Below are 26,264 nucleotides of genomic sequence, written 5' to 3' on the forward strand. Positions count from 1 at the left end.
AACCAAGGAGTGGTCATATGAAAGGAGGACTAAGGGCTCTCCGTGGCTAGGCCAGGGTCCACCTGCATAAGGCAGAAACTGAAGTCCACACCCCAGGGTGGGCTGAAGGCAGGGCTGAGTCCATTCTGCATTCCCCGGGCTGATCTCTACCACCCCCTCCCCACGCGCGCTTCCTGTGGGCTGGGGACACTCACTGGCGAAAGGTGAGGTTGCAGTGGAGCCATTGAGGAAGCTAGGGGACCCGGGCACGCCAAGGCCAGTCACACTGGGCGCGCCATAGCTACCGAGGCCAGCTCCAAGGCCACTGCCATAGCTGCTCTGCTGAGAGCCAGGGCTGGGCGCGAAACGGGGAGACGCGCTGCCGCAGCTACGGGCATAGCCTGCGGGAGAGTGGCTGTTAACCGATCTGGCAGCTCAAGGCTCTTCTGTTGCACCGCTATTGAGGGCAGAGGCTGCGACACGCACCCGGTTCCGGTGTTGCATCCCCGACGGCGATGGCCAGAGGGCTGCTGAAGGCATTGATGCCCACGACGGCGGGGTGCGGGTGGCTGGGGGCCAGGGGTCCGAGTGGTGCAGGCGCGCGCGGGGCGCTGTACAGAGCCTCGGCCACGTCCGCCGCACGTTTCAGGAGGAGCTCCTGCGAAGACAAGAACGGGGCACGGCCGGGGCAGCGGCAGGCGCAGGATCAGAGCCCCGGCCCCTCGCGCTGGAAGGCGGGCAGAGGCGCCATACCTGGTTACTGCTGGGCACTCCGTACAGGGCCTCCGCCAAGTCAGCCGCCCTTTTCAGAAGCACTTCCTAGGGCAGGGGAGGAGACAGAACCAAGAGGCAGCCCTTAAGGTCCCACAGGTGCCCCAGAAGGGTTTCTTCACCTTCTTGTCCACAGGACATCCTTATTCCCGGCCCATCTCTCTGAGTACCTTGGGCAGCCTCTCAGGGTCTCCGGGGTGTCTGGGAATAACTTTCTGTAACCTCTGGAATCCGTAGTCAATGGTGGGTTCATTCAGGGCTGGGGAGAACGGCAATATTTGGAGGACACCCCTCCCGGAGCAGAGCTCAGTTCCACCAAGCCCAGCCCATGTGGCCCAGAAAAACATGCTCCCATATATCAGCGAGCATCAGGGGAGTCTTCTCAGTTCCTTCAATTTATTTGGTTAGAATTAATTCAACAAATATTTAGTGGGCCAGGCTGTGTGCCAAACTTGGCATCAACACACACACACACACACACACACACACACACGTACACACACACACACGTACACACACACACACGTACACACACACACACACACACACACACACACACTTCTGTATTCCTAGGGGCAGGACTCAAGGGATTTTCTTTTTTTCATTTGGTCATATCCGTTTGTCATTTTAAACAAACCTTAACAATATTTATCATGGGTCGGGTAGCTTCTCAACATGTAACTACAAAGGTTTGCCTGCACCTCAGGAAAGCGACCCACCAAAACCTTGGGCTCAGGAGAAGGAAGTAGCCAGTCAGTCTCTGGCGCTCCTCCTTCCTCACCTCCTTGAGCTCCTTACCCCACCCTGGTCTCAAAGCTCTACTCTCTTCACTTCCAATGCTAGACATAGTTTTCCCTTCCCTTCCCTTCCTTTCCTCCCCTCCCCTCCCCTTCCCTCCCCTCCCCTCCCCTCCCCTTCCCTCCCCTCCCCTCCCCTCCCCTCCCCTCCCCTCCCCTCCCCTCCCCTCCCTTTTCCCCCTTTTCCCCCTTTCTCCCTTTTTCCCTTTCCCCCCCTTTTCCCATTTCCCCCTTTTCCCATTTCCCCCTTTCCCCCTTTTCCCTTTCCTTTGTCCCAAAGCATAAAGTACACATTTCTTGGGCTTTCCTCTGGTCGGTCACCTGCCACCAGCACCTGGCTCCCTACTCCTCTCTACTTACACCCTAGCCTAGCTCCACAAACACTCCCAGATGTGGTTTCCTCTGGCTACCCACCCATTCTGTGTTTGCAGCCCAGCCTGTACAAGTTATGAAGGAGACCTGAGGGTGTCCCACACCCTCTGCGAACACAGGAAGAAGCCAGTGGCTTGAACTGGGGCAGAATCAAAGATGGCAGTGCCTGGGGATTCCCACCAGTGATCAGACTGAATCCAGTTTTCATTATTGCCTCCCCTTGAGCCTTGTACTAACTGTTCAACAAGGGTTGAACATCCTTTCTACAAGGGTGTTTGTGGGCTCACACACCAGTATGTGAATGTAGAGTGCATCCCGGATAACCCAAGACGCCTCAGAAGGTTGGGAGAGTAGTGCGCCCATTTGGAAGCATCTTTGAGATGAAAAGGCAAAGAAAAGAAAAGAAAAGAAAAGAAAAGAAAAGAAAAGAAAAGAAAAGAAAAGAAAAGAAAAGAAAAGAAAGAAAAGAAAAGAAAAGAAAAGAAAAGAAAAGAAAAGAAAAGAAAAGAAAAGAAAAGAAAAGAAAAAGAAAAACCCTCCAGGAGGTCCTGAACTCCAGAATACATGGCCAGAAAGGAAAGATGACCCCTGGTGAGAAGACTTGAAGCAGAAGACTTGGAAACACAAGGGGCCAGAAACTCAGGGACAAACACACAGGTCAAGAGGGAAGAGGACTTTGAGTGATCACTTAGTGGGATTAGCTGCTTGGGCCTTTTGGCTAACTGTAGATTTTTGTTAACCTGCAACTGTGTCTGAGTTCTCTGTGACTCTTTCTCCCTGCTTCAGCTGCCCGATTCCTTACCTGTGTAGACAAAGCGGCCAGGGGCTCCTTTACAGAACTGCTTGGACTTGTAGGAGAGGGTCACTTCTACTACCCCAGGGATGTGTCGGGGTGGCGTCTGCACCCGGATAGCATGGGGAGTGATGAGCTGCGAGAGAAGAGGGGAGGCCTGCAGGTCTAGTCCTGTGGGGAGGGAGGGCCTAGCCCTGAGACTCAGAGGGAGACTGACTGGCAGGGGTTGGCCCACCTCGCTCCACAGGAGCACGTTGCCAAACACGACCTGCAACCCGTCGAAGAAGTTGTCTCCGATGATAATGACGGTGGCGCCTCCCGTGGTCCAGCCCTCCCCAGGGCTGATGGCCTTGATGCAGGGGGTGGCAGCTGGGAGGCAGGAGAGGACCCAGGTCAAGGGGCTGTACCAAGGTGGAGACTGAAGTTGACCAGGGCTGGGCTGGGAGTTCTGACCTTCAGAAGGGTCCAGGCGTCGGGCTCTGCGTCCATGCTTGGAGTTGTTGTGCACAAACATGTTGTCTGACACAGCCAGCACATGGCCATCCACACTCACGGTCGTGGACACCACCACCTGTGTGCACAGGTCAGAGACCACTCTGGCTGGGGCCCTTGGGTCCCCTGAGTGGGCACTGTTAGGAAGAACTAGCACCTTGAGGTGGGTGACTGGAAGCTGGAATTCAGAGTCCCCTTAGGGGAGGGGAGGTCCAGTTGGGTGAGGGTTGTGCTAGAACAGCTGAGGCCAGCTGAACCAGGTGACACCCCTAGATGAACTGACCTCCAGGGAGCTCTGAAGAAGTCATAGCTCTCAGGCAAAGAGTACCCTCTGTTTTTTGCACACACAGAAACACTATAGAGTATCAGTCAAGTCTGGAGACAGGAATGCCTTCCCAAAGTTGGAGCACAACATCAGTTACCATCAACAGGAGCTCCCACTTTATTCTGGGCAGGAAATCGGTGCTGCCTTCTCCCTACCCCCTGCTCTGGGAGGGGTGTGCAGGTTGGGGATGTGCTAAGGGCAGCTGTTCTCAGCTTCACACTATGCAAATTACCTGGGTCGTTAATCATGTAAAAATGTCACAATTAGCATCTTCTTAAGTGGGACTCTAATGAAGCCTCCCTTGGCAGTCAGCATAAGTTGAGATGGAGCTGCCCCGCCCCCAGTAGGCACCAGGCTTGAGGCCCGGGGCTAGGCAGAGACCTGCTCAGGCACGGTCACAGCTTTCCCTTCACCTATCGGGAAAAGGGAGATTTGCATGGGGTGAAAGGACTCTTCCGGAGCCTACCTGGAAGCGGCGCATGTCTCGGGGATTCCCGGCATTCTTCAAGCAGTTCTGGTTGCATTTGAGAAAGAATTTGAGGAAGAACCTGAAACAGTGAGATTGGGAGGCTCAAGGGTCTGGGGCTTCTGTAAATAGAAGTTCACGATTCTCTGCCGTGCTCCCTCCTAGCACAGTGACACTCTTGGTGGCTTATACACAGGTGCACACTCCACATTCCTATCTCAAGCTGGGTACACATAGAATGCCTGAGGTGGACCAAACAGATCCACCACAAGGACTACCTTAGTACACAGGTGTACACAGTGCTTATGTATTGTCTATAAAATGTATGTTTCTCCATCTTCCCAGTGTATATCCACCACCGAATGTGCCGATCAGACATCCACAGTAATGTGCACTATATAATACACACAATATATATATATATTATATATTACATATTACTCACAAATTATACTCCTCACAATGTGTACCTACCACACATACACTGCATATTCCATAGGAAACATATACTCAGATATGTCCAATACTGAATACAGTCAATGGAAAGACCATGCATATCTGTCATAGTCTATGACCATCACACATGACATGTCTGTCATGCATCACATCTCTCCTCACTTATAACCGTCACCTATACAACCTGTGCTCTGCATAAACAGCGTGTCCGTTATCAACAATGCATCCGCTTTATTGATCATTACTCAAAGATGCAGCCATCGCACAAGCATGTACTTCACATATGACCTGTACTCATCAAACATGAGGCCAGGCATGGGGAAGTATCCATTTGATCCCCACACTGGGAGGCAGAAGCAGGCAGATCTCCATGAGTTTGAAGCCAGTCTGATCTACACAAGAAGTTCCTGGGCAATCAAGATTACATAGACAGACTCTGTCTCAAAATAATCAAATAATCAAAAAGCACAGAATCTGAATGGTTCAAGCTCACATGAGTGTTATGTGTCCATCCTACAGGATATATGCACAGCAAGAGTACAGAAAACCATCTACCTACTTGTGTGGTCTCCGATTCAAAAACTGCCTGTGAGAATGACACCCTCCCCAGCAGAATTCCCTCCCACAGATTTTATATCCATCATACACTGAAAACGATAACGTGGAATGTGTGCTTACCATACACACATACACCAAACAGATAAGCAGCAGCTTGCTCCTTTTTTTACATATAAAATAGGGGAGAAAGCCCAGTTGATACTGTGAAGCGGCCACTTTATGTACAGACACATGGGACCTTGAACCTCCAATATACCAAACACTTGGTGAGAAGCCTCAACACCATCAGTAAAATAACCAGAGATACTCTAGCCATTGTAAAGGCAAATGCCTTAGCCCCTGTGAGACGCTGGGAGCAGCAGTGGACATGTCCTACAATTGTAGAGGGCAGGGTGAAGTTCGTGGAGGGTCTTAGCAGGTAGCATGGCTTCCTGGGCGTCAGGTTAGTGTTCCCAATTTACCTCCACTAATTTGGGAACTATGTTTCCCATGCTGCTTATTTTAATAAATAGCCCTTAAGGGTCTAAATTTGGGGTGGTACTCTGAAAAAGTACATCCTGTAGCTATCTCTATATCATTTATATACGTTCCTCAGTCTTTAAGACATCTCATGGTATAGATGCCCTAGAGCCTCACAGTCCTTGGACTTGTCCCACACTCACACGTGTAGCACATCAGCTCCCGACACACACAGAGCAGAGGCTAGTTTATTAATTTTCAGTACCCAGCATGCTTTTATCAGGAGCTAGAAGGTGGAAAACATCTCAGATCGGAACACAGTCCCTATGCTGAGGGGACTGATGGGTGACATGATGAGTAATGTATGTGCTGCGGGTGGACACAAACAGTTCTTCCCTAGCATCCACACTTGCTCATGGTACCTGGCTCCCAACCCTGTAGAGAAGAAGGGTTCCTGGGATGTGGATGAGATGTGGGTGCCCTGAGCAGGTGCTAATCTGCACAGCTAAGGGGTGTGCCAGGGCAGCAGTGGCTTCAGAAAACACCTAGGCCAGCAGCGTTGCATGGCAACCTGGTAGGAGTGCAGAGGATCAGGTTCTGCCTTAGATCTGCTGAATCTAGTTTTGGTGGGGCCCAACCCCTATATTCTCTTAAGTCCTCTGTGGCACGGACCTTTTGGAATACACTTAGTCTCCATCTGAGATATATGTATGAAATACATACTGGATTTCAAACACTTACAAAAAATGATTATAAAACAACACATGAGGTAGCTGGGTATGCAGGTGCATAACTATAATTTCAGCACTCAGTGGGTAGAGGCAGGAAGATCAGGAGTTCAAGGTTAGCCTCGGCTATACAGTGAGTTTAAGGCTTGTCTGGGCTATATGAGTAGTAGTAGTATCCATAAACCAAACCTCAGTCGTTTTTGTTTTGATCACACTGGAGGAACAATAATAGCTTAGATATATTGGATTAAAGAAAATACATTATCACAATTAATTTTACCTATTCTATTGTTGTTGTTGTTTGTTTGTTTTTATTGTTGTTGTTGTCTGTTTATTTTTCACACAGACACAAGGTTTTTCTGTGTAGCCTTAGCTGTCCTGAAACTTGCTCTGTAGACCAGGCTGGCCTCGAACTCACAGAGACTCACCTGCCTCTGCCTCCATCTAGTGCTGGATTAAAGGCATGTGCCACCCTATTCTTTTTTGTTTTATAAAGAAGTTTTAGCCAGAAAACCTTACATGTGGCCTGGGTTACATTTATATCAGATGACACTGCTGTAGAGTGTTTATGTCACTTGGCCTGGATTACATTTATATTAGATGACACTGCTGTAGAGTCACTAACAATGCCCAAGAGTTTCTGATCCTCGGGTGAGGGGATGCCTCGTCTTAGTGAATGGGGCATCCATGCTCAAAGACTGAGCTTTGGCATAATGACTGTGCCTGTCCCTCAAGTCTGGTCAGGAGAAGGAGGGTGGCATGTCTAGAGAGGCCATTCATGGGGACTGTGAACCGGGGAGACTTAGAAGGACAGCTGCAGAGAGACAGCATGAGGACAAGAACCCAAGCATCTAAAACACCACCAGGGACCTGGGGCAGGTAGACAGGTAGACCTTTTATTGAGGATTTGTGAATCCCTGCTCACCATGAAGAAAGTACACTTCATCCCTAAAGCTGGAAAAAACATGGGGTGTCCTCTGGGCAGCACTTCTTGCCCCTGGCTCCACAGGGCTGTAAGGGAGCCCAAAGAAACCCTTTACTCTGACTGAGATGAGCCACAGGCTGGGGAAAAGAAAACAAGCCCATAGGCCCCAGTAGTGTGAGCATGGGACTCTATGTAGTGCCAATCACACTGCTGGCAACAGGTATCTCTGGGGACACAATTTCATCTGGATCTCCAAGAAATGCCTGTAAGAGAAAGGCCACATCCCAAGAGCTGCCCTTGGAATGACCAGGAGACAATACTACAAATGTGAGTATGAGGTGACTATAGAAAGCGTCAGAGAGGGAGCAAGACAAACCCTAAGGCAAGCCCAGTCCAGTCAGTTATGTAGTGAAGGCCTAGGGCCCTGCTCAGGCCATCCCTTGTCACTGTCTTGCTTCATCCTCTCAAAGTGCTGAGGTGGTGTATGGTCCTGTAATTGCTCCCACTATACAAACAAGGATCAAGGTTAAACAAGAATAAGTTACCCAATAGAGACACTCTAAACGCTAGGATGTGAACTGAGGTCTCTGAGCTTTTGCTGCTGACAAGAGTCCCTGGAGGTTGGGCTGTGAGAGTCCAGGTGGTATGGCTGGACTCTGCAGTCCTGAGAGGGATCCTGTGTGGATGTGGGGGGCCAGGGTGGGCAGTAGGACTATTATATGGTATTTCCACTTGCCTGTTGTTTAGGGCTTTGGCATGTTGTATCTGCAGCTTTCAAATTTTTGAGATTAAAATGGTTGAACAAGATGAGCTAAGACTGGTGATTTTTGAAGCTCTTTGAGGCTCAGTATCTGTTCTGCTTTTATGTTCGACATTCTCCATACTAGGAAAATGTAATTGAGACCTGGCAGTGGTGACAGATGCCTTTAATCCCAGCACTCAGGCAGGATCTCTGAGCTTGAGGCCAGTCTGGTCTACAGAGGGAGTTACAGGATAGCTGGGGCTACACAGAAAAACCCTATCTTGAAAACAAACAAACAGGAATAAAGGGAAGAAAATCTAATTAAAAACAAAATGCAACAGGGTAGAGCTATAAACAGTAGTTATCCACTTGATAAGGCATTTGAAGGAAGTAAATATCTGTCGGGTACCTGTGATACAAGTCAAGGTAGGCGAGGTGGCTCATGCCTTTAACCTAGAGCTCTGGAAGCAGAGGCAGGCAGATCTCCGTGATTTCCAGGCCAGCCTGTTTACACGGAACTATATAGTGAGACCTTGTCTCAAACTAAACAAACCCAACACCAGAGTGTCTCAAAGGCACACCTCCCTTCCTGCGTCTGAACTTAGCCTTAGTCTAGAGACTTTCTACTTCTTTAAATATAAACAGCTCAGAATGAAATTAAATTGGAGCTTCTTCGTCCTACAAAGAGGCAAGGCTGGGCTGAGCATGCGTCAAGCGCAACCACTGGACTCACAGATGAGCTGTGAGGCGCAGAACTGCATCAGGAAATCCATCCACCCCAGCACAGTACTCAGCCAAAAGAGACATTAGATGAGAAAATGTTCGGGCGATCAATGACTCTACTGTTGTTAAATTCGAGATTCCCCTGGGGACAGAAAGCAGGGTGGTGTGAGTTGCTCTTCTGAGACCAGGGTCCAAGAACAGCACAGCTGGGCAGCACTTCTCTGAATCCCAACATGCCGCAGCTGTCCTCAATGTTGGTAGTTAAAGAGCTCACAGCTGCCCTACTACTTTTGAATCATCCCCAACCAGAAGCCTGTCCTCCCTGTCAGCAACCCATGGTCAATGACAGTCAATGACTAGATGGATCAAGCCTGGAAGCCTTCATATGTCACACCACTCCGGGGCATTGGGAAGGCTGGCTTCCTTGCCAAGCTATAGCTCCTCCTCACCAGGTCCCCGTTAGTCCCTTGTTGCTATTTGTTTTGTTTTGTTTTTTTCCTCAGCTATCTCTTCACTTTCACAAAAAGCCCATCTCTCTGGCTACTTCTAGAAAATCTGATAAGAGGTCAGACCACAGTTGGGGCTTTTTCTCCTCGCCTCTTCCATCCCATTCTGAAACACTTACTGAGGGCTGAAATTATGGTGCCCACTTTTTCAGAGAAAGCTGGTAAGTAATTCAAAGACCTGGGCTGAGAGCCAAGTGGGATTCAACTATAGGGCCATGTCATTTCCTCCAGAATGATATCCATCCGCTAGCCACTCTCAGCTACTGATGATGTACAGTGGATGGTAAACGGTTTATGGTGTGTGGCATATGGTGTGCGGCGTATGGTGTAAGGATCTTAATATTTAAACCTTATTTCATTTTCACTTATTTAAAGCTGTTTTTCCATGTAGCTTATGGCTGCCATATTGGATGGTGCAGATCTAGAAAGAGAGTGTAATGAATGATGTACAAGTTGGGAATAAGGTGTTCAAAGCAACCATGGCACTCAAAGTCTTGTGAAAGAAAGCAGATTTGGAGCAAGAGGAAGCAGAGAACCACAGATGTATTTCTACGTACAAGGTGGCAGTACAGATTGGGATGGGGCAATGGGTAGGGGCCCTCTGCTAATCTTTATCCTAAAAGCCTTGTGTTTGAGTAGACTAGCACCCAGAAACATGCTTTCCGTGTCTGCTGCACTCTACCCCCAACTAGGACCACACTACAGATTCTGAAAACCCTTATCATTATTCATCTATTCCAAAGGACTGACTGATTGGACATATTTTACATGTCAGTCACAGGGGATCTAGAGGCCAGCAAGAGTGTTTCCTTTGCTGCTGTTGGAAGTGTTGGGGATTAGATCAGACATGCTAGGCAAGTGCTCTACCACTGAGCTCCAATCCCTCCATCAATTACTCGGGCTGGCCTTGAACTTGCAATTTTCATGCTTCAGTCTCCTGAGTAGTGGAGATTTATAGACCTGTGCCAATAGGTCTAGGTTCTGAACAATATTTTAAACAATTTACAATACATGAATAAAGATAGAGAAACTCAAAGAGCACCACACAGTGGTGGGTGTGGCAGGATAATTTGCCAAGCATTCTGTGTAAGAGCAGCTTGTTTTGCCTGCCAAGGGTACAAGCGTTTCTATAGCTCACATCTGCTCTTGAGCATTGGGTCTTGGTGGACCTCAGAGAGAAGCAGGAGGCAGCGGTAGGTCAGAGCTCTGGAACTGGCTTCATTTCATGTGTGATTTGGATACTGTGGGCAAAAGGAAGTTCTCATCAAATGTCTTACTGTGACTGCTGGAAGAGCCAGTTTCATTCCAGAGAGAGAGGGGCAGACCAGAAGAGATGAGGCCAGAGTGAATGAGGAGGTGGCTGAAGTAGTTGAGGCTTACATGGAGGTGGTCCAGGCTCCTTCCTGAACTTGGTGTGCAATAGCAGTCAAGACAGAGACTCTCCAAGGCCATAGCCACCTGACATGCCTGGACCTAGTCTCCCCACCAGGATCCCCAAGTAGGGTAGAGGTGGCTGCTGTGCAGATGGGCTGAGGGACTATAAATAGCCAGGGCGCATACATTAGCATGCCAATGCACCCGCACCCCATCCTCTATGCTAATGGCCCACCATGCGCCTGAACACCTTCTGTTCCCCTGCATGCATTTGCATGCACAATTAGCATAATCTTGTATAATTAATGAACAGCGTCAATTTTAGCTCCTAAGTAATTTGATTAACATGTTGATGGGGCACTTACTAGGCTCTCCAAACCTCAGGGCTGGGCATGGGGCCTGAGGAGATGGGGAGAGGGGGTGGAGAAACTGCTGAGAGGTCCTCAGCTGTCCATGAAGAGTTGTGGAGACCCCACTTTTCCTGGATTGGCCTGAGGGGAGAGGAAGTGGAAAAGCTGGTAATTGAAGGTCTCTGGGTTCTTCATATGGAGTTGGGGACCAGCTGAGGTGCAATGATAGTGGCTAGTCATTAAACTTGTTTGTGTCCATATAGACAGAGGCACATACATACATACGTCTCTTGCATGTCCCCCTATCCTGGAGAATCTTATGTAAGCGTGAGATATTAGACTAACTTCCTCCTCGTAGAGAAAGAGGGTGATCTTATGAGTAGTATAGGGATAGGAAAGAGAGAGGGAAGACTTAAGCGGTGTGTTCCTTAGCCTTAAGGGTGGGAAGCTGGGCTCTTGAAGTACAAGACTTTGGCAACTCCTATTTGTGAGTTATATGGGAGGGAGGGAGGGTGGTGCTGGTGAGGCCAGGCATCTTCTGCAAGGTGCCAAGTAAGCCAGGGTAAAAGGAAGAGGTAGGAGGCTGGATATAGCCCCTTTCTATCTAGAGAAAGACTCGATTCCAGCCCCAGGCTAGAGCACATGCTAATGATCACCATTCTCCTGCTCCTCTAAGACCGTGGCTAGTTAGAGTCAGGAAGTTCTCCCTTGACTTTGAATGTTCTCACTGCTATCAGCTCAGGTGCCTTTGCTGTCTAAGGTGATCATGAGAAGCTGGTTCAGAGGCAGAAGGTGAGAAGTGATACCTGATACTACAGCAGGCACTGGATTCCTACCTCTCACTTAACTCCATGTGGCCTCTCCTCTACATCATCGGGATTCCTCCTCCTCCTCTCCCTGTGTGTGTGTGTCTGTTATGTGTGTATGTGTGTGTGTGTGTGTGTATGTTAGTGTGTGACTGTGTATGTGTGTGTGGGTGCATGTATATGCATGTAGAGACCAGAAGACAACCTCAGATATCATCCTTAGGTGCCATCCACCTTGTTTATTGAGGCAGGGTCTCTTACTAGCCTGATGCTGAAAAGAAAAAAAAAAAAAAGAGCTAGGCTGGTTAGCGCCAAGGATCGGCCCATCTCTGCATCCCCAGTAATGAGATTAATAAGCATTCTTATAAGTGTGGGTTCTAGGGATTGAATTCAGGACTTTGTGCTTGCAAAGCAAGTACTTTACCAACTGCACTGTCTCTCCGGCCCTTCTTTTCATTAACATCCCTACCAAGTGAGCAATTGGTCAGCTCTATTTCACAAGAATTAGAGACTGAAGCCCACACTAGTGAGGCATACCTCCAAGTTATGTGGCCAGACATTCAAGGCATGAGCACCAACCCCAGATAACTCTTCTGTGGTGGTTTGAGTGAGAAAGGCCCCAGAGGCTCATACATTGGAATGTCTGGTTTACAGCTGCTGGACTATACAGGAAGGACTAGGTGGTGTGGCCTTGTTGGAGGGGATGAGTCATTGGGAGAGGGCTTTTCACCTTCAAAAGCCCACACCAGGCATGGTCTCTGCCTCTAACTTGAGTATGAGGTGTGGGGCTAAGCCACTGCTCCACTGCTATGTCTGTCTATCTTCTGCCTCGATCCCCGCCATGACAGCCACAGACTCACTTTCTGAAACTGTAAGCAAGCTCCCAATTAAATACTCTCTCTTTTTTTTCTTTTTTTTTTTTCGATATAGGGTTTCTCTGTGTAGCCCTGGCTGTCCTGGAACTCACTCTGTAGACCAGGTTGGCCTCAAAATCACAGAAATCCGCCTGCCTCTGCCTCCTGAGTGCTGGGATTAAAGGTGTGCGCCACCACTCCTTTCTTTTACGAGTTGCTTTGTCATGGTGTCTCTTCACAGCAATAGAGCAGTAACTAAGACAAGTTCACTTAAAACAAAACTTTATATTCAAGTTGTAGACAGAACTACAGATATCGATCATGGATTTCCAGACCACCTGTTATTTCCAAAGGGAGAGTCGCCCCATGTCCTTGATAGAGCAGGGGTCCCTTCGAGATGTTTGTCCTTATAACTGACATACAGCTTTGAACCCCAGGACAGATAGAGAAAATTTGTCTCGAACTTCTTTTGTTCTTGTTTTGTTTTCTTCTTACTTCCCTCAAAAGCTCTGAACTGTGAAAAAGACTAGGCAAGGAAAGGAGATGTGGCCATTCAGGTGTTAGGAAGTCAAACCATCAAAAGAAAGGGGCAGAATGGGTCAAGGCAGACACCTATGTTTGCTGCATGATGTGATTTGGTTAGAAGGGCAAGAGCTACTGTGGGCTTAGCCTGGGACTGTGGTACAAGGAGCACTACAATTACTACTACATTAGGAATATGACTGATTCCTCCGGGGCGTCGGAAGCCTTTCTCACTAACTCATACTTGTTCGGCTGTGCTTGACTTAGGGGTTAGGCTAAAGCTGACCTCTGTCAGGTGGCTGAGACATGACCTATTTCAACAGTGTCACTGTAATAACACTCATTGTGCAGCAAGCATAACCACATGGCAGAGATCATGACTAACAGCCAGAAGAAGAGAGCTAAGGACCCAACCGGAAGGAATCTTCTATCTCCAGCTCAAAGGCAGGATCACCCTGGCTAATCAAGCAATTATTTAAAGTCTTAGAGCTGTGATGTCTGATAAGGCATCTGAGTGTGGCTATTTAAACCTGACTTAAGGAGGGCTGGGGAGGATGGTTCAGCAATTCAAAGCATTTCCTTCTTTTGCAGAAGACTCGGGCTCAGTTTCTGATACCCACACAATGGCTCACAATAACCTGTAATTACAGGTCAGGGGATCTGATGTCCTCCTCTGACCTCCACAGATTCCTGAACACATGTGGTGCATGTATGTACACTCAGGAATACACACATACACATAAAATAAACTTTAAAGAAGTTAAGTCTATCTTAGTTATGACTAAGTACAATTGAAGTTAATTGTTCAGTCACAGCAGCCAATTTCAATGTCTATGTGTGGTATTGGCTACCATGATGGATAGTGTAGTCTGTCTGTCTGTCTGTCTGCCTGCCTGTCTGTCTAATGTGCATGTCCTACATGTATGTCTGTATACTATGTCTATGAAGGTCAGAAGAGGGCATTGGACCCTCTGGAACTAGAGTTCAGTTATTAGCTGTGGGTGATGGGAATTGATCCTGAGTCCTCTGAAAGAGCAACCAGTGCTCTCAGCCACTGGGCCATCTCTCCAGCTCCTCTCCTTTTCCTATCATTATGTAGTATACACAGCTAACTTGTCTTCAAGTTCTCTGATTATTTTCCATTATTATTAAGTTATATTTTTGTCTTTTCAATGCTCCCTTGGCGCTCTCTAGGAGCACAAATCATTTGTTTAGATCTCTCTTTTTCTTCCAAAACACTTACCATAGGGCCTGCTTCAGGATGGAATTAAAGGAGCAGAAATCACTGTAATGGGGACTGGGGACATGGGTCAGTTGGTATAGTTCTTGTGCAAGAATGAGTACCTGGGTTCAATGCCTAGCACCCACATTTAAAAAAAATCAAATCAAAACTTTGATCTCAAAATAACAAGGCGGACGAGGGGAACACTTGTTGCTCTTGTAAAGTACCCAGTTTCAATTCCTAGCACCTATGTGGTGTCTTACATCCAGCTGTAACTCTAGTTCCAGGGACTCTGATCTCTGCAGGCACCAGGTACACACGTGGCACACACACACCCACACCCCCCCCACACCATCCTGATAGGATGAATTTTGGCCCAAAGTTCTCAATCACTTTTAATAGGAGACATGTAAAGGTGTATCCTCAGGTTAAAGAGGATATCCACTACAGGGAAAGGCCTGAGAACCACAGAGTGTTCCCACAAAGCCATAAAAGCAATGGCAAAAATAGCCATGATCAACTTTTTAAAAACTCTGTTTTTCATTTATATGTTGTATTTTTCTTTTTTGAATCAGGGTCTTATGTAGGCCAGGCTAACCTTGAACTTACTACATATCGAAAGATGACCTTGAACCCCTGATTCTCTATCTCTGCCTCCTAAGTGCTAAAATTATAGGTTGTGTAATACCTCGTCAAGCTAACATTTTCACAACTCTTTTTTTTTTAATTTTTTTAAAGATTTATTTATTTTATGTATGTGAGTACACTGTAGCTGTCTTCAGACACACCAGAAGAGGGCATCAGATCTCATTACAGATGGTTGTGAGCCACCATGTGGTTGCTGGGAATTGAACTCAGGACCTCTGGAAGAACAGTCAATGCTCTTAACTGCTGAGCCATCTCTCCAGCCCCCATTTTCAAAACTCTTAAAATTTAATAAGTTTTGTAACATTTATTCAAAAGGATGTCTGAGTTTTATGAGAACTCAGTGGTGTTTAAATAGTCCCCTTCCATTCCCCAGCTTGGCTGGGAAGCAGAAGCCTCACAAGGATAGAAACTGCAAAGTCAGCAGCCCAGCAGCAGCAGAGGGAGCGGGGTGGGATAGGAGCTTCTGACAAGCTCTGTTCCCTAGCAGGTGTCACTCTCTGGCCAGTCTGGTGGCCCCTAAAAGCCCTGCCCACAGACCCTATTACCCAATTTAAAGCTTGTTCTGTGAGAAAGGCACCCCCCCACACACACACACACACACACATGACAGCAACACTGTCTGGGCAAAGTCAATCTGGCTCTGGCCAAATAATGTTTTAAAGGAAAAGAATTGGAAATAAGATTTCTACAGGGGACTCTAAGAAGTTCTAGCACGGGGCTGGTGAGATGGCTCAGTGGGTAATAGCACCCGACTGCTCTTCTGAAGGTCCAGAAAAAATCCCAGCAACCACATGGTGGCTCACAACCATCCATAACGAGATCTGACTCCCTCTTCTGGAGTGTCTGAAGATAGCTACAGTGTACTTACATATAAATAAATAAATCTTTAAAAAAAAGAAGAAGAAGAAGAAGTTCTAGCACATTCTGAAAGCCTTAGGAAGCCATGACTGTCTTGGGGACGGGCATATGCCCAGGGATGGTGTGGGGTCTAGTCTCATCTCTGGCTCCCTGTCCAAGCAAGAGGAAATGCCTAAGGCAGAGCTGTTACTCGCCAGAGCAAGGACAGTGTGCCCTGATACACACAGAGCCTTTCAACAAGGAGCAGAAAAACCTATTTAATTGAGTTGATCACTAAAGCAATACCAGAAACTTTGTGAACTGTACATCATAAAAACTACAAGCTAGAGAACTGATCCAGAAAAGTTACAAAACAAAACCCTACAAAAAATAGGCAACAGCAACAAAAATAACCACTAGGGGATATGATTGCCAGAGGTTCTACACTGTATTACCAAGGTGCTTAGTTTTTAAACAAAGAATTGTGTTATTTGTAAAATAATAGGAAAGCAAGACTCATATATAAACAAATAAAGCAATCAATATGATAGTCCCTGAAAAAACCCTTATTAGACTTTCTAGACAAATAATTTAAAACATTATTTTTCATGTTTATAGAACTAAAGGAAAATATGTATAAAGAATTCAAGATGTCTGGGAGGGAGGGGCAACATTTGGGATATAAATAAACAAATATATAAAGGAATTCAAGATAGTTTCATTCCAAAAATATATCAACAAAGATAAACAAATAATTTTTTAAAATGTTAATTGTGGAGTTGAGAAAGAGATGATTGAAATGAAAGAAATAGCTCAGGTGGAAGAAAACCTAGCAGTGAACTGAATGCAGCCCATTGAGCTTGTCTAGTTCAGGAGAAGGAGGGAGAAAGAGCCAAAGCCTAGGAGGTTTATGGAGCATCATCAAGCGGGTGTGATACATGCAGTGCATTCTCTCTGAAAGGAGGAAAGAGAGGGAAGGGTTAGAAAGAATGTTTGAACAATGGCCCAAACACCCTAAATCTGATGAAAAACTTTATCAAGCACATCCAGGAGGCTCAGTGAATCCCAGGCAACACTTAGAGCCCCACAGATGTGTCAGACTCAAACTGTTCCAAGGCAGAGATGGAGACAGAACCTGAGAAGCGAGTAGAAGAAATAACTTCCCATGGGCAAAGGCTCCTCAGAAGGATTCACACCTGACTTCTCATCAGACACATTAGCAGCCCACGGATACGGAGATGACATGTAATGCCGAAGGGAAACTGTTAACCAAAGATCCTGGCAACATTTCTACTTCAGATATGAAGGAGAAATTGAGGCATTTTCAGGTAAACAAGAACTGAAGATTCATCATTTACAAATTTGTCATGCAGGAAATATTAATAGGAATCCTTCTGTTTGAAATGAAAAGACACTTGACAGTGGTAATCCAAAATCACAAGAAGGAAAAATATGACAGATAAATATAAGGTGGCACACATGAAACTATTTGTTTTCTACCTAATTTGAAAGACTGGTATGGGATTAGGGGTTATAGGGCCGCCCTGGCGTGCACACATTTGGGAACAGGGTTATAGGAATGTCCTGGTGTGCATTTGTGTAGAAGCAGGAGCTATAGGATGTACTAAACTCTACACAGGTGGGACCAGGTGTTATAGGAACAACCTAGTAATTTCCTTCTCCTTCTCCTTCTCCCTTTTTCTTCCTCCTTTCTTCCCTCCTCCTCTTCCTCTTCCTCCCCTTCCTCGTCTTCTTCCTCCCTTTCCCCCTCCCCCTCTCCCTCCCCCTCCCCCTCCTCCTTCTTTTGAGACAGGTTTTCTCTGTTTAGCCCTGGCTGTCCTGAACTTGCTCTGAAGACCAGGGCTGGCCTTGAACTTACAGAGATCCACTGGCCTCTGCCTCTCCCATGCTATGATTAAAGGTGTGTGTCACCACAGCCCAGCACTCTCTCTCTCTCTCTCTCTCTCCTGCCTGTGCCCCCTGAGTGCTGGGGTTATAGACATGCTCCACCACAACTGTTCTATGTGATAGTGAGGATGAAACCCAGGCTTCAGGCACGCTACTCAATGCACCATCAGTTCTCCAGTAACATTTTACTACAGCTATTCTTAAAATAAGGTCTATTTTTAAATGACCTTATTATAGGCCTGCTTAAGCTTTTATCTTACTTAATCATGCTACAATCCACAGAACCAGAGAGCCCAAGTAACAAGGAGGGTTTAAGGGAGGACACAAGGATCTCTCTGGAAAGGAGAAACAGGACAGATGTATCCAGTGGACTGGGTTAAGAACAGGAGGGAGGGGGAGGGGGTGGAGAATACTGGGGGAAATGACTAGAATTTGGGGGCATTTTGGGGGCAAGGTGGAAACTTAGTGCAACGGAACCTCCATGGAATCTGGAAGAGTAACCCTAGCAGACTCTTAGTTATGGGGACACAGAGCCTGAACCAGCCATCCTCTGTAACCAGGCAGGGACTCAAGTGGAGGGATTGAACCCAGCCACAAAACCTTCCACCTATAGTCTATCCTGCCTGCAGAGTGTTCTGGGACCAGACCTTAGCAGAATAGTCCTCAAAGTGACCAGAGAGACTCCATCCAGCAACTGATGGGAGCGAATGCAGACTCCACAGCTGAACATTAGGAGGAGCTCGGGGAGTCCTGTGAGGAGGGAGGGGGAGGAAGGATTGGAGGAACCAGAGGGGTCAGGGACACCATGAGAACATGGCTCACAGAATAAACTGACTGGGGCTCACAGGGCCTTACAGAGATCAGGGAGCCTATAGGGGTCTGGCCTAGGTCCTCTGCATAACATTACAGCTGTGTAACTTGGTGTTCTTGTGGGATCCTAACAGTGGGAGCAGGGGCTGTCTCTGACTCTTTTGTCTACTTGTGGGACCATTTTCTTCCTCCTGGGTGGCCTTGTCCAGCCGTGATGTGATGGCATGTGTCTGGTCTTACTGTAGCTTCTTATGCTATGTTTGGTTGCTGTCCCTTGAGGACTGCTCTTTCCTGAGGGAGGGACAACTGCAGTCAGGATGTAATATATGAGAGAAATTTTTTAAAAAACACCATATTTTAAAAAGAAAAAATATTTTAATCTTACTGACAATGAGAAACAAGGAGAGAGAGAGAGCACATGAGATGATACTAGGACATTGTTATTAGTATTATAAACTGGCTCACTATATTTATTTATTTTGTAGAAGTGCATGTGCAAAAGCCATGGGTGTTTTTTTCTGGTCTTGGAACATTATATTTTTGTATCGTGTATAAATTAAGTTGACTTTGGCTAAATTAGATTATTCTAAATTTAAGATATTTAATTATAATTCTTAGAGCACCTGCTAAGAAAATAACAGTAACAACAAGTACAACAGAATTAAAACAGTTCCCTGGAAAATATGAATTTAATTAAATAAAAAATAATGGAGGAACAGAGGAAAAAGATAGCCCATACCCAGGCCTGGTGCTGCCGTCTTTCTTCTCAGCTGCCGTAAGGCTGAAGCAGGAAGGCCACAGGCTGAAGACCCACTGAGGCTTGAGAGTGACTCTATGAGCCAGGGCAAGTGAGTATGAGCTTGTCTTAAAACTAAAAGTAAAAAGAGGGCTAGTGATTTAGTTCAGTGGTAGACCACTTGCCTCATTCCATAAGGTCCTGGATTTAATCCTCAATATCAAATACAAATTCAGTGCAAAAAAATCCACTGCCTTATCAGTAGTTGCATTTAATATAAATTAACTAAGTGTCCCAGTTTAAAGGAAGAGATTGGTAGAAAGGATTAAAAGACATGTGATTCAACTGTCTGCTAACTATGTAAAACACACTTCGGAAAACAAAAGGATGGGAAAGACACATCATACAAATTCCAGCTGAGAGAGAGCTGCGGTGGCTGCTCTAATACCAAACGGATTTCAAGGCGAAGCTTGCGAGACACAAAGAAGACTGTTTTATAATAAATGTGTTTTAGCTATCCTGGGTTTTTTTGTTTTGTTTTGTTTTGTTTTGTTTTGTTTTGTTTTGTTTTGTTTTGTTTTGTTTTCCCATATGAAGCTGAGAATTGCTCTTTCAAGGTCTGTAAGAATTGTGTTAGAGTTTTGATGGGAATTACATCTCCTAAGAGGCTTTATCCAGAGGCAGATTGCAGAGACCCACACCCAAACATCAGGTGGAACTCGGAGTGTCTTGGGGAAGAGTGGGGGATAGAAGTGGGCAAGTTGGAGGGGTCAAGGACCCCATAAGAAGACACACAGAGTCAACTAACCTCACAGAGCCTGGGCCACCAACCATGGAGCATGCAGGAGCTGGACCTAGATCCCCTACACATTTGTAGCAAATGTGCAGCTTGGTGTTCGTGTGGGTCCCCTAACAAGCAGAGCAGGGACTATCTTGATCTCTGTTCCCTGCCACTGGATTCCCTTCCCCTTCCTGGACTGTATGGTTGGGCCTCAGTGGGAGAGAATGGGCCTAGTCCTGCTGGGACCAGATGTCCCAGGGTGGGGTGGTACCCAAAATGGGTTCCCCTTCTCTGAGAAGAAGCAGAAGGGGCAATTGGGACTTGGAGGAGGAGGCGGGGCTGTGATTGAGATGTAAAGTAAATAAAAATATAATAACTATGTAACTGGGAGTAGAAATAACAATTACAAACACACACAGCCAGTATCTGAGCTCCAAAATACACATAGCAAAAAGCAAAACAAACCAACCAAACAAAAAATAAATGCAGAAGAGAAAAATAGTCCAGCAATAATGGTGACTTCAGTTCCCTGTCTCAGTGACAGATAGAAGCACCTTCTTTTTTTTTTTTTTAAAGATTTATTTATTTATTATATGTAAGTACACTGTAGCTGTCTTCAGACACTCCAGAAGAGGGCGCCAGATCTCGTTATGGATGGTTGTGAGCCACCATGTGGTTGCTGGGATTTGAACTCTGGACCTTCGGAAGAGCAGTAGGGTGCTCTTACCCACTGAGCCATCTCACCAGCCCTAGAAGCACCTTCTTGAGTGCACATGGCACTTAAAAAACAAACAAACAAACAAACAAACAAACAAACATACCATAGCTCACGTTAGGCCTGTCTTAGGGTTTCCATTGCTGTGAAGAGACACCACAGCCATGGCAACTCTTATAAAAGAAAACATTTAACTGGGGTTGCCTTACGGTTTCAGCCATTTAGTTCATTATCATCATCATGGTGGGGAGCATGGTGCCACACAGGCAGACATGGTGTCGGAGAAGGAGCTGAGAGCTCTACAGCTTGGTCCAAAGGAGATGACTGGATGTGCTTCACATTGGGCATAGCTTGAGCATGCAAGACCTCAAAGCTCTGCCTCCACAGTGATACATGTCCTCTAATAAGGCCACACCTCCTCCAATAAGGCCATGCCTCCTCCAATAAGGCCACACCTCCTCCAATAAGGCCACACCTCCTCCAATAAGGCCACACCTCCTCTAATAAGGCCACACCTCCTCCAATAAGGCCACGCCTCCTCCAATAGTGCTGTTCTCTAGGGCCAAGCATCCAAACACACGAGTCTATGGGGGCCATCCCTATTCTAACCACCACAGGGACATTTAAACATCCCCATACACTTTAAGTGACCGCACCCTACAAAGTTTACCAAGTAGGCTTTCTGCCCACAGTGGAATTAAATAGAGTCATCAATAACAGAAGGAGGTTTGGAAACTCACAAACGATGGAGCAAAATAAGGCTCTTATAAATAATCAAAGCGGCAAGGAAGAGATCCCAGGAGAATCATAAAATCTTTTATGTAACAAAATGAAAACAGAACAACTAAAACTTATGTGATGTTGCCGGAGAAATGCTTGAGTGAAATTTTATGTAATTTATGTATTCTACATGAGCTATAGTTTAAAAAAAAAAAAAGACAGACTTCAAGTCTCCAAAGTAACCTTTAAAAACTGGGAAAACAGAAGCTACCCCCAGGGTAGACAACAGAAAGGAAACAGATGAGAGCAGAAATGAACGAAAATGCAGATGGTTAAATAAAAGTTGGTTACGTTGTTTTTTGTTTTGTTTTGTTTTAAGATCCACAAGGCTGCTGGTGAGATAGATGCTCATCAGGAAAAGACACTTTGTGGATGAGCCCGAGGACCAGAGTTCCACCACAGAGCTTCTTTTTTCTTTCTTTTTTTTCCAGACAAGGTTTCTCTTATGTAGCCCTGGCTGTCCTGGAACTCACTCTGTAGACCAGGCTGGCTTCGATCTGCCTGCCTCTGCCTCCCAAGTGCTGGGACTAAAGGTATGCGCCACCACTGCCCTGCTGCCACCTCAGAACTTTTAACCAAATTTGAACAGAAGAGCGACCGCTTGATCCACGAAGAGGCCGAAGTGTTTGCTTTCTTATGTCACAGGACTAGTGCAGGAACCAAGGAGCATGTAGCAGTGTAATGGACTGTTGTACTTCTTGTCAAATTCCTTTTTGGCATGGGCCCCAACCTCCTTTTCTATGTTAGGTCTCCAGTGCCTGAGTCCTGCACTCCACCAGGTCCTGCTGCACATCTTCAGACATGGCGGCAGTTTCCATCACTGCCTTCCTAATGTAAACATTAGAACCAGGTCACCATGGGCAGGAGCTGGGCTGGCTGACTGCTACCCTCTCCTGGGGGAGGGCCTGGTGCTACTCCGGCTGCCAAAAAGACAGGGTCTCAACAGAAGCTGTGGTGAAGCTAAAGGATTCGTAGTTTGGGGTTTCTTTGTTTTTTAAAGGCCAGGTCTCATTTGGTGACTCGGAGAAATATTTCAGTTAATGTTTATCAAGCAATTTTGATCAAAAGCCCAATTATGGTGGTTAGCAAGGTGTAGGTGTAGGACTAACGCCCGTGTTTTATCTGTATCACTTTCTGATAGCATGTTACTTATTCTCTGTGTACTGTAGGACTTGGTGACTGGGTGTTAAAATCCATGCTAACAATAAAACCAACAAAAGTGGGAGAGATGGAAAGCTGTCGTCTGGCCTCTGCTCTTGCATGGTGGCCTGTGTGTTCTTACCACCAACAGTAAATTAAAAAATAAAAATAAAAATAGAGAAAGAGTAACAACAGTGGCAAATGCTTAGACTGACAAAGAAAAAAGAAAGATCCAAACTGCCAAAGCCATGATTAAGAGAGGCGATAACCCAACCCGCCGGCAGCAGGAGGAACTGCGGAGACTGCATAGCCAAAACCATGATTAAGAGAGGTGATAACCCAACCCGCCGGCAGCAGGAGGAACTGCGGAGACTGCATACAGAAATCATGGACAACTGCACACCAGATAACTTAGATGAAACTGGCAAAACTTCAAAATGACTCAGAAGGATAATAGAATTAGGATGACAGGCTGAATTAGCCTTCTAAAAACCTTTCACAAAACCTCAGGTCTAAATGGTTTTAGTGTTAAATCCCACCAAATATTCAAAGAAAAATATCAATCTTTTACAACTCTCAACAAAACTAGAAGCCAAACCCTCATTTCATCTCCTGTTGAGGTTTGGCCTTTTGTTATCTATTGTAATGCTAAGTGCTAAGTATCTATTGTAATGTTAAGACAACATGGTTGCCCCATAGACTAGAGAGTCCCCCACATAGACCTTGCCCCCCAAGTTATTTCTGATTGATAAAGATGTCAAATAACCAATAGTTGGGCAGAAGAGGCATAGGTGGGGTATAGGTTTCACAGGGTTGGGGTCAGAGGAGAACCACAAGGAGAAGATGGTGCAGGAGGAGAAATGAGAAGCAAAAGTAAAGAAAACATGGCCCTGAGGGCTGGTTAATTGGAGTTAAGAGCAGCCCGGATGAAACATAGTAAGTAATAACTCGAGGTTATCTACAGGAAAGTAGATTCTAACAACACAGAGGGTAGGATCTGCCCAGCTCTAGTGTCTTTTAAGGTTTATTGTAAATATAAAGGCTGTGTGTGCCTTTTATCCAGGAACTAAAGGGGGGGGGGGTTAACCCAGGGTTGGGATTAAAAATTTCTACAGCAACATACTATATAAAAATCAACTGAGGAGGCTGAAGAGATGACTCAGTGGCTAAGAACCCTTGATCTTGCAGGGAACTTGAGTTCATTTCCCAGCACCCACATGGTAGCTCACAACTACATGTAACTCCATTTCCACAGGATTCTACTCCCTCTTCTGGCCTCTTCAGGCACCAGGCATGTATGTGCTATACAAACATACACAGAGGCAAAACATTCAAACACATAAATAAATATAAAAACACTTAGACAATAATAAGCATTGATTAGGGAGTAAGAAAGTAGAACCCTTATTTATCAGTGGTGGAGTAAAAGCTAGTGTACTTGTTTTGGGAATCAATTTGAGAATGTTGCAAACAGTCAAACAGAGTTAACCTATAACTCAGCAATTACATTTGAGTTAAAAATAGTTGCTGTATACAGAAAGCCTCTTAATATTGTTTGTATTTTAGAACAAAGGTCTCTCCACCTTGACCTGGAACTTGTGGGTCCCCTGCCTTGGCCTCACAAGTAGCTGGAATTGTAAATCTGAGCTACTGAGCTTATCCACAAAACCTACTACACAAAGCTTCACATTAATATAATTCACAATCGCTCAAAGTAGAAACAGCCTGGCTATCTTTGAACTGATGAATGGACAAGTCAAAAGTAGTAGGATGGTATTTGGCAGGAAGATGAATGGAGTGGATGCTATTGTAAATTATGTTCTGCATGAACCTTGAAAACACTAGGCCAAATACAAGAAACTGGTCATAATACACCTTGCACTGGGGCTGGCAAGATGGCTCAGTGGGTAAGAACACTGACTGCTCTTCTGAAGGTTCTGAGTTCAAATCCCAGCAACCACATGGTGGCTCACAACCACCCATAATGAGATCTGATGCCCTCTTCTGGAGTGTCTGAAGACGGCTACAGTGTACTTATTTATAATAATAAATAGATCTTTGGGCCGGAGTGAGCGGGGTTGACCAGGGTTGACCCAACAACCACATGAAGGTTCACAATCATCTGTATAGATACTCATATACATAAAATAAATCTTAAAAATAAATAAATCTTAAAAATAGATAAATTTTAAAAAAACAAACAAACAAAACAAAAAACCCACCTTGCACTGGAGCTGACTTGACTTTGATTCCAAGAGAAATCGGAAGGAGAGAAGCAACTCCATAAAGTTGTCCTCTGACCTTTGCACAGGCACTGTGGCACGCACGTGCACACACGCACACACACATACACACCATGCACATACAACAACAACACCCGTGTACTGTGTGATGCCACTTCTATGAGGTATGCAGAATATGGAATCCATAGGCACTGAACCCAGATTAGTGATTGCTAGGAGCTAGGGGCCTGGGGGCGAATGAGGAGTGACTGCTAAGGACTGTGTCAAATTTGTTTTAGGAGTTGGGCTGGTTAGTTTCTGTCCCAGCTAGAGTTACCTGGGAAGAGGAACCTCAGCTGGGAAATCTCCCCTGTTACATTCCAGTGTGGGCATGTTTGTGGGGCGTTTTCTTGATGGATATTGACGTGAGAGGACCTGGATAGGTCCTGAGAGGTATAAGGAAGGAGACTGAGCAAGCCATGGAGCGAGCAAGTGCGCAATGTTCCTCTACGATCTCTGTTTCGGTTGCTGCCCTGACTTCTCTTCACGATGGACTGTAAATTGTATGGTGAAATACCACCCTCCGGCCAAGTTGCTTTGGGTTGTAGTATTATTATCCAGAAGACTTCAGTTGATAGGAGCAAGAACTACCACACAAAAGAAATCTCTTTTTCATGTTAAAACCTTGCCAACGACGAGAAGTGTAAAAATTGACACTCCTGGTGTTAGCCCTGCCCCTAAGAACTCACCTTCATATCTCCATATCTTCAGATCTCCAGGCCCATCAAACTATAAGCAGACGGACATCTGGCTTCTGTGCCGTTCCCTATTGTAAAAGGGACCAGAGATTGCAAGGACTTGCTCCAGCGGAACGGGTATTTAGCAGAATTGGACAAAGGGAACGTTTGTTCACAACAGTAATTGAGGGGAGCAGACAGGGAACGGTCACTGTCTCTGATGTCTAATTCCTTTTCTCATAAGCTCATGGGGGCTCAATCACCAGCTTGTGCCAGAGTCTAGAAACATTAGGAGACAGAGCCTAGCTGGAAGGGAGGTCCCAGGCAGCATGTCCTTGCTGGTTGTATCTTGTCCTATGCACCTTCCCCTCCCCACCTCTGCCTTTCTCCCTCACTGTCTTCCTTGTCTCTCCTTCCTGCCCGTCATCATGTGTACAACGCCTTCCTCCATTTGCCCCTCCTGCTACAATGCTCTCCTGCATCACAGGCCCAGAAACATGGACACAAGGGACCACGGAACGAACACCCTGAATTTATTTGGGCGCTCAAATAAATCTTTCACCTTTAAGTTGCTCTCTCAGACATACCAGTGGCAGTGACCCAGAAGTTAATAACACACTTCCTTTGTTCTCATGACAGGGCTCTTTGACTTTCATCCGGGTTCAGGAAAGTCTACCACAAATCTACCTTTTCCAGCTTCCCTTGCATCAAAGTATGGCCACGTGATTAT

General features: G+C 46.0%; 1 protein-coding gene across 3 annotated transcripts in view; it reads right to left on the reverse strand.

Moving 5' to 3' along the window:
• Positions 1 to 26,264, reverse strand: part of Ebf4 (EBF transcription factor 4) — a 75,045-nt gene that overhangs the window by 8,675 nt on the left and 40,106 nt on the right. For 2 of the 3 annotated variants that reach the window (XM_029474013.2, XM_085834186.1), the window contains exons 8-14: positions 3,996 to 4,077; positions 2,948 to 3,283; positions 2,722 to 2,848; positions 921 to 1,009; positions 733 to 798; positions 466 to 637; positions 195 to 380 (exon numbers count right to left, since the gene is read on the reverse strand). In XM_029474013.2, the coding sequence (XP_029329873.2) occupies positions 195 to 380; positions 466 to 637; positions 733 to 798; positions 921 to 1,009; positions 2,722 to 2,848; positions 2,948 to 3,283; positions 3,996 to 4,077 (1,058 nt within the window). The remainder of the gene's footprint in view (positions 1 to 194; positions 381 to 465; positions 638 to 732; positions 799 to 920; positions 1,010 to 2,721; positions 2,849 to 2,947; positions 3,284 to 3,995; positions 4,078 to 26,264) is intronic. The other variant, XM_021150307.3, reaches the window with a different exon arrangement.

Source organism: Mus caroli, unplaced genomic scaffold, assembly GCF_978045245.1.
Source record: "Mus caroli unplaced genomic scaffold, Mus_caroli_1 scaffold_2, whole genome shotgun sequence".
Taxonomy (NCBI): Eukaryota; Metazoa; Chordata; class Mammalia; order Rodentia; family Muridae; genus Mus; species Mus caroli.